Raw genomic sequence first — 12,938 nt, forward strand, 5'->3', positions numbered from 1 at the left:
GAATTAGCTAGATATGGATAATTTTGGAAACGTCAAGTGAATGCTACGTAATTGATTAATGGTACTGTATAAATTTTTTTTTGAGAACCTGTAGCAATATCAAAAAAGTCTTTATTGTCAATTTCAACAAAATGAAGAGGAAGCTGTAATTTATTTAATACCGAGTACAAAAAGAAAATGGTTTAAAAAAACACTTTTCAATGTCAGTAATGTGTTGAATTTTTCATCTCAACTCATTTTTGGCTATTTAATTTACCACTTGGAAAAAAAATGTGGTAATAACCAATTTTAGATCAATTAGGCATCTGAATTCTCATTTCATGTGTAGAATTTGTGTTAAATCCCAATAAACTATAGAAAGAGCAATTCTTTCTGAATAAATCATGTCTTCTTTGGATCATAAAATTTCCCCACATTAGAGAGAGAGAGAGAGTAAGATCTTTTAGCCCTATCATTTTTTTTACATCAAATGTGAGATTCACAAAATTTTATTCTATCATTACACGTTTTGAGTGAATTACATCGTATGCAGTTGAGTTACATCTTGTACAATATACATAAAATTGATTCGAACGATTTCTCCTTCCTGTCTCAAATCCTAATTCTATCAATATGAACTCATTCAATCCTATATATGAGAATTCAATAGAAAAAAAAAACAGTTTAGATGATTAGTAAGAAAAATGAATAAAGTTTTAAAGGTTAAAAAAAAATCCTTACTTTTGAATTTTCAGAGCGTATCATTGCTACGGCGAACAACCTTCAAATTGAAGAAATGATGTTCTTCTTTTGACCCCATAAATGTGAAAGAAAAAAAATAATAAATAAAGCAAAAGCAAAAGTGAGCAAAGAAAAGAAAAGCCACTCGATGACACAAATACGGAGCATGCAAGAGCAAGACCAATAGCCATCATGAAATCCACAGCACTTGAACCCACATTCCGCCATCCTGACGCGAATTTTCATGCAAGAATAAGGTCAGCAAAACCAAAAAGCCAAAACAACCGAATTCCCATATCCTAAATAAAGCTAAGCATTCTCCTTCTGGAGTAAACAGTTGTCAAACAAATTCATTCCTCATGGCCCAGCCAGTGTACAAGGTTTGGAAAGGAAGAAACGTAAGTAATATAAAATTTTTGTTTTTTTTTTAATTTTGATGTTTTTAATATAATGTGATTGTCATTTGCTTATATGCGTTGTGATTAAATCACCAAAATATGATCTGGGGTTGTGCTATTTTTGAGGTTTTGATTTTTTGGTCGATTTTTTGGTCGATTTATTGGTGAATTTTTGTTTGTTTCTAAGTAGCTTTTAGTTTTTGTAATTTGGAGTTAAGAGTGAACGTCTGTTTTTGTTTTTTGCGTGAAGTCCATTCTTTTATGCTAGTACAGTTTGCTGCTCAAAGAGATGAATGATCTAGCTAATGTTATCTGAATTTTGCTTTAAATTAGGATTAGGCTTCATATGGTTAAATGAAAGATAAGATTTATTTGCAGCAGGTTGAAAAGCTGGGAGAGGCTTTTCTTCAGTTGAGTTACTACGTGAATGAAATTAAGTTAGGGATTAGTTCTCATTGTAGTGTACCTTTAAGGATCAAAAGGTGATATGTCACTCAAATAGGGATCAAAATCAGAGATCTCGAAGATAGGGAGTACATAATCAATTTATGGTATCGGAAATTTTCATCGTTTGTCTGTTCATTGGGTTTCAATAGGAGAGGGGTAACTTATGGATGAAGGGGTCTATTCTAGAATTTGATTGAGAAGATCATTTGTTTATGAAGCAGAAAGGTTAAGGTTTTTGTTATACAAAGTAGGTGCTTTTTCCTCAACCACTTAACAAGAGGGCAAGGGCATACTAGCTAAGAAGCTAGAGGAAAAGACTGATTCACAGAAAGGGCTCTCTGATGCAAAGGATGGAATGCTTCTTGTTTCGGGAACTGGAAAATCTGAATTGCATATCTTGATTCTTTCTGAATAAATAAGGAGATATCACAAGCCTCAATGTGTTGTTTTATCTCAAAATCTTTGAAAAAACATTATGTAGGTTCAATTTCAACTGTACTGCCAACTGCTTATTAAGAATTTAGTTGCAGTGACTCAGCAAAGTTTTAGCTGAGTAATTGATTTTTCTTCCTAAAAACCTCTTGTTGCTGGATTGTCTCTCTCTTTCTAGATTGTTCCTTTGTTTTTTAATTTGTTTTAACCCTTTTTGTCCATCTATTTGCTTCTTAAGTTAAATCAAGGTGGATAAGTTGGCTAAGGTCTCTTTCACTCTTTGCCTTATAGTGTGCATGCAGCTGGGGTGGAAAACTACTGTCTTTTTCTTTTTCTTCCCCAGTTGTGGCTACTATTTTCCATTTCTGTTTTCCATTGACAGTGAATCTATGTTTTTCTACCCTCTCTGATTTCCATTCCTTTAAGACATGCTTTGGAACATCATAGACATATGTATTTGCATTATGTGTCTCTTTAAGGGTATTATTGAGATCTGGATCACCTTATTTATTGATGAACTGTTGTCTTGAAATATAGTTTAATTATATGCGTTTAAGGCTACTAGTTGGAATGCTGTCAAGCCAAATTGACAAAGCCCAGAATGACATAGTTGAGCTTATAGAATTGTTCCTTGGTTTACTTACCAAGGAATGGTTGGATTCTTTTGGGTAATGCCTCTTTATAAGCTGTCAAAAAGAAAACGAAAATGAAACAGAACGTATTCAGGTGTACCAAATTCACCAACCAAGAAAAGGAAGAATCAATTCAACCAAGCTTTGTCCAAGCTACTCATTGGCGACTCTTTTTTCTCCAATTTTGCTTGGTTAGAGAAAAGAGAAAGGAATACAAAAAACAACAAAGGACAATGAGGTTGTTACCTTTTTATTTCTAGTAACTGACAGATAGAATTGTTGAATAAACAAAGATTCTAACATTATTCTTTCTTTCTTTGCTATCATATATATCCAAATTAAATTTACAGCAGATTGATCAATTTTACGTCTTAAATTCAAGATTTCTTTTTTTTTTTTGTTTGTGGTGCAGAAATTCTTACTCAATGGGAGGCTGGTATTTGGGCCAGATGCTAGCTCATTGATTGTCACCTTATTGCTTATTCTTGTCCCTGTTGTGATTTTCTGTGCATTTGTAGCAAGGAATCTCATTCATGAATTTCCAACAGAGAATGCAGGATATGCAGTGTTTGTGGCGGCAGTTGTATTCACTGTCTATGTCAGTTCTATTTATCTCATTTTGCATTGCATTTCATTATTTTCACTACAGTTAGATGTGCTGTTCCATTCTTTTTCTCTCACTGGATGTTTGAACTCTTCAAGAGTTCAGCTTTTACTCCTATCCGTTCCTTTCTGTAAGATACCTTAGAAAGAGGTAATCAGTGGAAACCTGATATGGTAAATGGAGATTGTACAGACTATCAGTTCCAAATTTAAACAAGTATGCACTGTTAGAAGTTTCAGTTGAGCTGTCCTAGTTTTTTAATTTCCAGCTGTAGATTTTAAGTGGCTTCAGCTCCCTTTCTATACATGATGGTTTTTAGCTTACTTTTCCTGCTCAAGCACTCAGTAGCTGAGACAGACAGAGACACACACACAGACACACAGAAGAAAAAAGGACATAGATGGAGATTACAGCATTGTTAACTTAACATGTCTTTATTGAGTGACATTCCATGATATTTCCAAGGTCTTTAAATGCATAACGCATTCTGATCTTGTGTGTGCTTGCATATTGGATGCTTGCTATGTACACACAAGCACATGCGCATAGAATGGGACCTGGGGGTAAAATAGTGAAAAGTAAAGTGGTGGAAAGAAGAATTGGACATTCTAAATGAAGGAAAAGATGAGATAATTATTTGTAATGGTTTTTTCTTGCAAAGCTTGAAGTTTTTTCTTGCTTAGCTTGAAGTTTTGGTGTTGTTTGATTCTTTGTCCTTTTGTGTTAATGCTGTTAGTGGTTGTAACAGGTGTTGCTGCTTCTACTTTTAACCTCAGCATGTGATCCTGGCATTGTGCCTCGTAGCCCTCATCCTCTAGAGGATTTGTCTGGCTATGATTCTTCTGCTTCTGTTGAAGTTGGTGGGAGACAAAGCTTGCAGTTACCTCGCACCAAAGAGGTCTTTGTTAATGGTCTGCCTGTGAGAGTCAAATATTGTGAAACATGCATGATTTATCGTCCTCCAAGGTGCTCTCATTGCTCGGTGTGTGATAATTGCGTGGAGAAATTTGATCATCATTGCCCTTGGGTGGGACAGTGTATTGGAAAGGTTTGTTGTTCTTGCATAGTTTTCTGCCCTATGCCTTTTTCTGATTGTTCCTCTCGCATTTGCTCCTTAGCTATTGTTGCATGGTCTTCTTAATCTTGCCTTGAAATTAAAACTCCACTAGCACTGTGGTTGTTATTAGTTTAGTTGCATTCTTTTTCTGAGGAATGTATCAGGACGCAAGGTGAAGCACCACAGAATATTGGGGTGTAAGGAAGTGGATAAAGTCTTAGTCCGGGAAAATCTGTTGCTTATGTTGGAGATTAAATAAAGCTTGTAGTAGATGTGAAACGTGAAATTAATGATGGAATTTTTTCCCCAGATTATGCAATTGAAAAGTTTTCTGATAGTGAACTTCTATTTTTTCTGGTACAGCGCAACTATCGTTGCTTCTTTCTCTTCGTATCTTCCTCGGCACTTTTGTGCATCTTTGTCTTCTCAATGTCAGCTTTGTACATGAAATTTCTCATGGATGGCAATGGCACTGCTTGGGAGGCTGTGAAACAATCACCGGCATCAGTTGTGTTGATGGCCTATTGCTTTGTCTTGTTTTGGTTTGTTGGGGGCCTCACAAGCTTCCATTTATATCTCATAGCCACAAATCAGGTGAATTGGGTATTCCTTCTCTTTGTATGACTACATATTTGTTTGTTGCACGGTCCATGGTAATTAACTAATTATTGTTATATATAAAACCTGAGAAAAAGTTTTATCCATCTTGGATCAGTTTGATATTATCAAAATCAAGTTTGGTCAATTTGATTACAAGAAATCAATAAAGATTCTGAAGTCTCGACCTGGGAAATATAACCTATTTTCTACTGTTAGTTTAATGCATCAAGCTGGACTATTTCATCTTTAGTCTACACCTGCTTGATGCAAAAGCTGCTTCTTCAGATTGCCTCTCTTTTGCACCTTAATGTTGTTTATTGTCTTCATGTATGATAGCATTCCCAAGTTCTTTATTTGGTTTCACTCCGTGTTCTTTCTTTTATTTGGTTTCAAACAGAATTTATTTGGTTTCACTCTGAGTTCTTTCTTTTACTGGGGTACAATCATGGGATGTCTTTGCCTTGCCAAATTAGATGTTACAGAGTCGCTTTTCTGTGGGAAAGTTTGCATCTTAACTCGACATCTAATATTCTCTCTCATTTTATGTTTTCCTCGAGTAACTGGATGCTTTGATAAGGTTCAAAAGTTGTGGAAAATCTTATTCAATTATTTAACGTCATGCTATTGTTGAAGATAGAAATGCCTCAAACATGAATGTCACTACAAGTTAGCAGACCAAGTGAAAAGAGAGTAGAAGCTAATTTCAATGTCTGTATGACCATTAAGCTTAACTTGGCTATTTTGTCATTATTTTCTGTCCACATAACCTTCTCAGTTTTGTCTGATAATCTATGATATCTGCAGACCACGTACGAGTTGTTTCGGTATAAAGCAGAGAATAGGATCAATGTTTATGACCGCGGCTGTGCAAACAATTATGGCCAAGTATTCTGCGCGAAAAATGAATCTTCAAGAATTAATTTTCGTGCATATGAAACTGAGGAGGCATCGAAGCCTCCCAGTGCTTTAATCCAGGGATTGCTAGTCGGCGATACTGATGAGGGCAGACGAGAGAAGGTAGAAGATAATCTTGAGATGGGTAATGATCTTTTGAAGATATCCCAATGTCCTGATACTGAAGAAGTCACTGATGTTCGAAGTAGAGCGACTGACAGCCAACCTCAGCAACTTTCTGAAGTTGACTATGCATTGGGGTTAGAATCACATGTTTCCTCATCTAAATTTGATAGACATCACTCTAACATGCGTAGGAAGAATGAGAGAAGATGAAAAACAGGGGATGAGAAAGGATTACGAATCCAAGTCCTTGTCTTCTGATGGACTTTTGAGCCTTGAAAGCATGATTTTCAGCATATGTTGGATGAAGCTGGATGGGGGATTTTTGGATATTGATGCGGTCACATGTACAAAGGATGGTTATAGTCTCTTGAAATGTTCATTCGAAACAGCATTCATCGTCTTATCATTCATCATATTCATCCCTTTTTGCACCTTGGCCATCCAATTTTCTGAGGCTTCTAAACCTGATGGTTCATAGATTAAAATTTAAATGATACTGGACAGGTTTTGCCTGTAGAAGTTTTTGCCCCTTGAACAAGACATACACTTCCAATGCTCGAGTTATAACAACACCGTCGCCATTCTTTAATCGGGATTTTACCAGTTGAAAAGATAGATTAATCTCTCAATCATCAATTTAAAGTACCTTGTTATAAAGTATATCAACCAAAAAAAAAAAGAAAAAAGAATATGATTCTAAACACGCCGCAGCCCATGTTGGTTTAGTATAGGAAAACAAAATGCAAAACCTAACATCGTAAAGAAGAAGGGAGTTTTGGCAGAAATATTTATTCTCTATATTTCACTCACCAATGTTACAATGGTACGAGACCTATATATAGACTAACAATAGTGTAAAATACAATGAATTTAGATTATCTTTAAAATAGTAACTATCATTAATTTGATATACATCAAAAACAAAAACAATTTCAACAGCCAACATCAATCAACACCCAATATCCAACAAGTAATAACTCACCGCAACACTCCCCCTCAATATCCAATAACTAACAACTCATTACAATATTCTCCTTCAATTTGGCGCATAGATATCATACATGCCCAACTTATCAAGTGAGTTATAGAAACTTTTAGCTAGCATAGCTTTTATGAGTAAATTGGCTAATCGATTTTCAGATTTCACGAATGGGACCGCATTACATTATATTCAAGATTTTGTTTGATAATGTTCCGATCCACTTCAATGTGTTTGGTGCGATTATATTCAATGAAATTATAATTGATATTGATAGCTACTCTATTATCATAAAATAGACTCATTTCTGACTTTAGAGAAAGACCGATACCAGTTATCAATCTCTTATGTCACAGAAGTTCACACATATCCTTAGTCATTCCTCTGAACTTGACCTTCACACTAGAAAATGCCTCCTCGTTTTGTCTCTTATTCATTTAAATAACTAAAATGTTCTCGATAAAGGTGAAGTATCCTCAAGTCGATTTTCAATCGACAATATGTCCCGCACAATCGGCATCAATGTAACCATCAATACTGAGATGATTGTTCTTGAAAATAAAAAAATCTTTCTCAGATGAACCCTTTAAATATCGAAAGATCTGCATCACAACTTTCATATGCCAATTGCTAGAAGAATGCATGAATCGACTGATAACATTAATAACATATGCTATATCAGGATGAGTATGGGAAAGATAAATAAGTTCATTGATTAATCTTTGATATCTTTCTCTATCAGTTGGCTTTTAATTTCGATATTTTTCAAATCTATGGTTCTGGATAATCAGGGTGTCAACACGTTTACAATCTAGCAATCCAACTTTTGCCAATAGATCAAATACACACTTTCATTGCCGTATTTGGATCTTGCCACTTCTTTGCATAAAAAGTTTTTAAACTGCCAAATTTTTCATGTTGAATTCAAATGATAGTTTGACCTGTAACTTAGAAATTTTCTCAACATCATCACGCGTGATAATCACATCATTGACATGAATAATCAGTACTATCACCTTTCCAAACAAATGTTTTAAGAATAAAATGTGGTTGGCATTACGCTTTTTAAAATGTCATATTTTTTTTAGGATTTTGAATTAATAAATTATTGATTACTTGTTTGTGTGTTTATTCTCGTACTCTTTCCATATATTGTTTTTATATGTGTTAGAATTGCTTCCGCTGTGTGTGTATTTTTTTATGCCAAGAATTAGGCCAATATCGACATGGAACATTTGCTCCAATTAGCAACGTGTGAGCTATTTTCATTATGTGCCAATTTTTTTGACCTATTCTATTTTATTATGGTACAAGAAGTTCCATGTATGACTATTACTATCAAAGAAATTTTGAAATGGTCGATTGTCATACTCGTCATCATTATTAGACCGTAAAACCTTGATTGTATCTAAGAATTGTATAATGAATCATTGGGTACGTTTGGACTGCATAATTTATTTTGCTTAATTTAGCGTGCAAAATTTAATTTTAAATCTTTGTTTGGACACGTCATTTTTTGCATTTGGTCGGACAAGTAGATATTTTCAAATACCCACCAAATTAACAGACAAAACTTGTGTTGGAGTAAGGGTTCACGTGGTAGAAGGACCTATCTTGTTTGTTTAATTCTCACTCAACAGCTTTATTGCCTCTGTACTGACACATGAAACCTTTTGCCTAAAATCTATCCATTGTTGTCTAGAGCGTTGAGGAAAAAAAGAACAGTCCATCAAGCGTTGAGGATTCTCTAAGCTACTTTCCTTGCTTCTTCCGCGTACTCCAGCCACCACTGCAATTCGTATACCCTTTCGAGCAAGAAAAAGTTTCATCTAAAGCGACGGTGCCCAGCCATTCTATTCCGGCTGACGTTAATTAGTGTGCCGCAAAAGCCACCAGTAAAGGCACAAATAGACAACCAGATCTGGGATTTGTATACGTGTGAGTGCCAAGTGATTTACCAGAGTTATGTTCGGGTAATGTTCGAAAAAAAGCAAGTCATCGTAACTGGAGCTTATAAAGAGCAAATTCAAAGGTGTCATCTGAAACAATTTTGCAACCAATTTGAGAACCAGGTTAGTTGCGGGTCTTTTTTTAATCCCGCTTCACGCACGTATTTGCCCACTCTATGCATCAGCCCTAATTCTGTATCCTGTAGTTAAATTTGACGCAGTCTGGAATTTTGGGTTGTTGCCTGTGTAATTGCCTTTAGAGTTGGGTGTAATTGCCGCATATAAGCACCTATACACACGGAATTTGTGAGTTATGATGAAATTTCATATTTATTTGTAAATCGAGTTAAGCCAGCATTAGCGTTAGCCACAAAGTGAATGCCTGATGAACTGAATTATCTCGTTAGATGATTCATTCTTGATTGTCGCAAATCTTCTATTTTTTGACAGTATACATTTCAAAGAAATACCATAAACGGAATTTGAGGCTTGCTGAAGTATAGCTGCTATTTGAAAAAGATATTAGAATTTCTGTTGTTTAGAAATATGATGAAGTATGCTGAAGTTGTTTATATGCTGAAGTTTTGAAATAGCTAAGTATGCTGAAATTTTAATTAACTTGTTATCTCCTATAGCTAAAGTATAAACAGAATGCCTGCTGTTGCTTCAAAAAGATATACAAGAATAAGTCCATTAACTGTTCCCTTTCCGGTGATGTTATATTTCCTGTATGTTGAAGGAAAAATACAAACTTGTTATGTAGATGTGAGATTCAAAATCAGTTTCCTAAAGCTACGTTTGATACCTTATGCTTGGGTTGTCAGTTATTGTGCAGCTTTGCAGTTGTGGATTTGCCTTAACAGTCTGACTAGATAATTACGAATTGAGAGAGAGAGAGAGACAGGGGTTTATTTTATAAGGGAAACCAGCTGAAAAGTATCCTGTTTTTTTAGGAAATTAGGGGTGAGCTCTCAATAATTAGAAGTCACAATAGTAATGCTCTTTTAGAGATAATTTTTGAAGAATTGGGTAAAAAGCAAAAACGAATAAATGCTTTGTGTTTTCACAGAGAAATACCATAGGTAAGATCCCCAGGCGGTCATCCATTTCCCTCCCCTATCCGGTAACGAAGATTGAGAATAGGAGATAACTTGGAACCTTCCTATTTTAAACTACTTCATTCGAGTGTGTGATACTCATGAGCTGCATCCTCTTAACACACCCTGGCGTAGAGTAAATGTCCAACAAGCGCAGGCTATCATTGTCAGGTCCACCAACTCCCGCCCGTGCATCCGAGACTTCTTCCGTCCACTCATTCACAAGCTCAAATGACTACATTGAATCCCTAATTAACTACTTCAAGGTAAGTCCATAGCTGTTATGTCATCTAATGTGCAAAAACAAGTATTTGCTTTGCATTTTCATGATGTTGTCTTCAACTTTGGCCCTGTATAGGCATCTTCATACATCCATTTACGATCATTATTCGGTCTACTTGTTGAACATAGCTAATCATTCTCCAACTAAACCTGTTTACTTCACTGGATTTTTGTGCTTTGTCTGCCATTCACATGATAGTTTGAGGTATGCGAGAGTTCAAATTAGCACCAATTTGGCTGATTCGTTCCCCTCTGCCGACGTATTGTCCAGCAATTATAGATGTTATTATTTGATAGCTGCTACAACCACTTGGAACTTTTAATTTTCTGCAACCAATACTTTGGCATTTTGTTGCCTTCGGTTAGATCACTTGAAGTAGTGCATATGTCCAAGTTTGAGTTTGGCCTGATTACTTGAAGTATTGCTGTTATGATGAGTTATGCATTTTGTTTACTTCGACCAGATTACTCGAATTTAGCTGTCATCTAAGCCTCAGCTTTTTGTTAGTTTCAGCCAGATTAGTAGAAATACCAATCTATAATTAGATATAAGCCTGAGGAAGTTATGGGGCCATCCACATGGATTTTGCGTTTGGTGTGTTTTCCAGTTGCTGCATTTGTTTGGATTAGAACTGTATGCCACTGTTGTTAATTAAAGGGGGAGATTTGAACAGAAATTATGACAATACTTATATAAGTGCATGAAATATAAAAACTACTTCACTTGGAACTGCTACATTTATAGTGTAGCATGTAATGAGTCACAATATATATTAGTGTTGTGCTGCAATTGTTGGAGAGTTTAATTTTTGTTATGCACTACTAAGAACTGATATGCACTTCCTTTGGTCTTTAATCTGTAGATGCCTTGTGACCACACCATCGCAAAAGCTCATTCGGATGAAAATATGGAGATGCAATTCTGTATGACATATGTTGAGTGGAAAAAAAGTGGGAAGTGGAATCCAAACATCGCCACCGAGACAAATTGGATGAAATTGGCTGCCCACCTTAATTCCGCCTGGGGAAAGTAGTATGGTTGAACTGTCTACCATTCGAAGTATACGTGTTTGAAGAGGATTTGACGTGCATTTGCCAAATTAAAAGATTTGCGACTCTCGAGCGAAACTGAAATTGGGTGGGACGAGAATAGGAGATACTTCTTGACCGATGAATCTCAGTGGGCTAATCTGCAAATGGTAATGACTCATCCAACTTATAATTGTTATTGACAACAATATTTTTTTCATTTTCTTCCCATGATACTTAATTCATAACTGTTGGGTTGATTTGTGACTTGTTACTTGACTTTGTAATATTTTAAATGCAAATATGTAGGCTGCTATGGTAGAATAGGATGGATAGGTACTCGTTTACTCACTTTTTAGTCTTGACTTTAACATATGAGATGTATGAGATTTGAAGGATTATGTTTTCAAATTGGACAGAAGAATGAAGATTATCGGAACTTCAGATACCACCAATGCGTCGACAAATATTCGATACTATCTGAGGTCTTAGAAGGAAAAACTGCCACTGGAAGCTAGACAACTTCTTCTGCATCTCCATCTTCGCGTGGGGCTCGACATATTCCAACTATTCATTTCGGAGGGCAATCAAGTTCGTATTTTAGCGAGGAATTGCTCACTGGTAACCCAGATATCGAAAGCTACGATTATGCTCATAAAGTTGGAAGAAAGAGAGAATCGACCAGCGTAGGGCCTACGACATGAGCACACAGACCTCACCAGAGCAAGTCAAGCAGAAGTTCCGACAATCCATTCGTTAAGTGTGCCAACTCGCTCAACAACCTAGCCTTAGTGAAACTGCAGATTAAGCATCGTCGCTCCAACGACTCTGAGAAATATAATGTTACAATGGCAAATTAGGTTGTAGAGTCGTTCGAAGGCGTGTCCAAAGGGAGGAAAGTCACGGCACTTTTACAACTTTAGGATGACAAATGGTGTAAGACTTTCCTGATTATGGCACGCGATCTTCAGGAGTACTGGATTAACTCTCTGGAGGTTGCCCCACAGAAGGAGTCAGATCAAGAGTAGTTCCTATTTTAATAGATTTCTGTGAAATGAGCATGTGGATTTTATCTATTAACTTTCCGGAATTTTAGTAGTTCCTATTAACTATCTGGATTTCTTCTTTTCCAGTACTGGATTAATTGCTACTTTAATTTCCAGCCACGAATGAATTACAAGAATTGTGATGCACAATACTAGCTTGGGTGAATTTTAGTACTTTCTTCGACATTTGCTCCATCTTTGTTTGGTCCAACAGTGATCCATAAAATAGGAATGATCTTCGGCACTTGGTTGTGGTTCATTTCTTATGTTATATTATTGTAGTAAATTTTTCGATCCATTAACTAGGGATGTCATGGTGCCTTATATGTGTGAATCAATGAAATACCAAATGTTTTCATCCTATTTTGAACTGGAGTTTTCTAATGAAACGTTGGGACATAGACAGGAAACTAGATGAATCCGAGAAGAAATGTGACATGCATTTCTCTTGTAGAAGTAAAGCGGATGTGCCCTCATGTGTAGGCCTCCTAAAAAATTGATTTGCTGGTAACTGACTTGGCATAAGAATCTACAGTACTCAAGATTTCTACTTAAAATGGCAAATTCCAACAGAAGGCAGCAAATAACTAATTATTCAAAGTCTTTTTTTACCAATTTTATTTCTTCCCGGAATTACTGAATTATC

At 35.8% G+C, this 12,938-nt stretch overlaps 1 protein-coding gene and 1 long non-coding RNA gene across 3 annotated transcripts; both read left to right on the forward strand.

The window, feature by feature from the left end:
* The first annotated feature begins 842 nt into the window (after positions 1-842).
* LOC113698163 (protein S-acyltransferase 8-like) lies at positions 843-6,350 on the forward strand. 2 transcript variants are annotated; one of them, XM_027217871.2, is made up of 5 exons: positions 844-1,118; positions 3,042-3,227; positions 3,982-4,281; positions 4,654-4,884; positions 5,695-6,350. In XM_027217871.2, the coding sequence occupies exons 1-5, from the start codon at positions 1,080-1,082 to the stop codon at positions 6,118-6,120; spliced, it is 1,182 nt and encodes a 393-aa protein (XP_027073672.1). In that variant the 5' UTR covers positions 844-1,079; the 3' UTR covers positions 6,121-6,350. The 2 variants fall into 2 exon arrangements, with proteins under 2 accessions (XP_027073673.1, XP_027073672.1); XM_027217872.2 differs by lacking the exon at positions 3,042-3,227 and having other exon boundaries at positions 843-1,118.
* A 2,125-nt stretch (positions 6,351-8,475) lies between these two features.
* Positions 8,476-12,381, forward strand: LOC140010179 (uncharacterized). Its single transcript, XR_011817442.1, has 3 exons — positions 8,476-10,201; positions 11,081-11,416; positions 11,666-12,381. It is a non-coding gene; the product is annotated as an uncharacterized lncRNA (long non-coding RNA).
* Positions 12,382-12,938: the final 557 nt, after the last annotated feature.

Source organism: Coffea arabica, chromosome 7c (genome assembly GCF_036785885.1).
Source record: "Coffea arabica cultivar ET-39 chromosome 7c, Coffea Arabica ET-39 HiFi, whole genome shotgun sequence".
NCBI classification, from domain to species: Eukaryota; Viridiplantae; Streptophyta; class Magnoliopsida; order Gentianales; family Rubiaceae; genus Coffea; species Coffea arabica.

Bases quoted from the DNA above. Each gene is read 5' to 3' on its own strand.
- LOC113698163 (XM_027217871.2), top strand. From the start codon at position 1,080: ATGGCCCAGCCAGTGTACAAGGTTTGGAAAGGAAGAAAC. The intron at 3,228-3,981 runs GTCAGTTCTATT...TGGTTGTAACAG, and splicing joins CAGTTGTATTCACTGTCTAT to GTGTTGCTGCTTCTACTTTT. The intron at 4,885-5,694 runs GTGAATTGGGTA...TGATATCTGCAG, and splicing joins ATCTCATAGCCACAAATCAG to ACCACGTACGAGTTGTTTCG.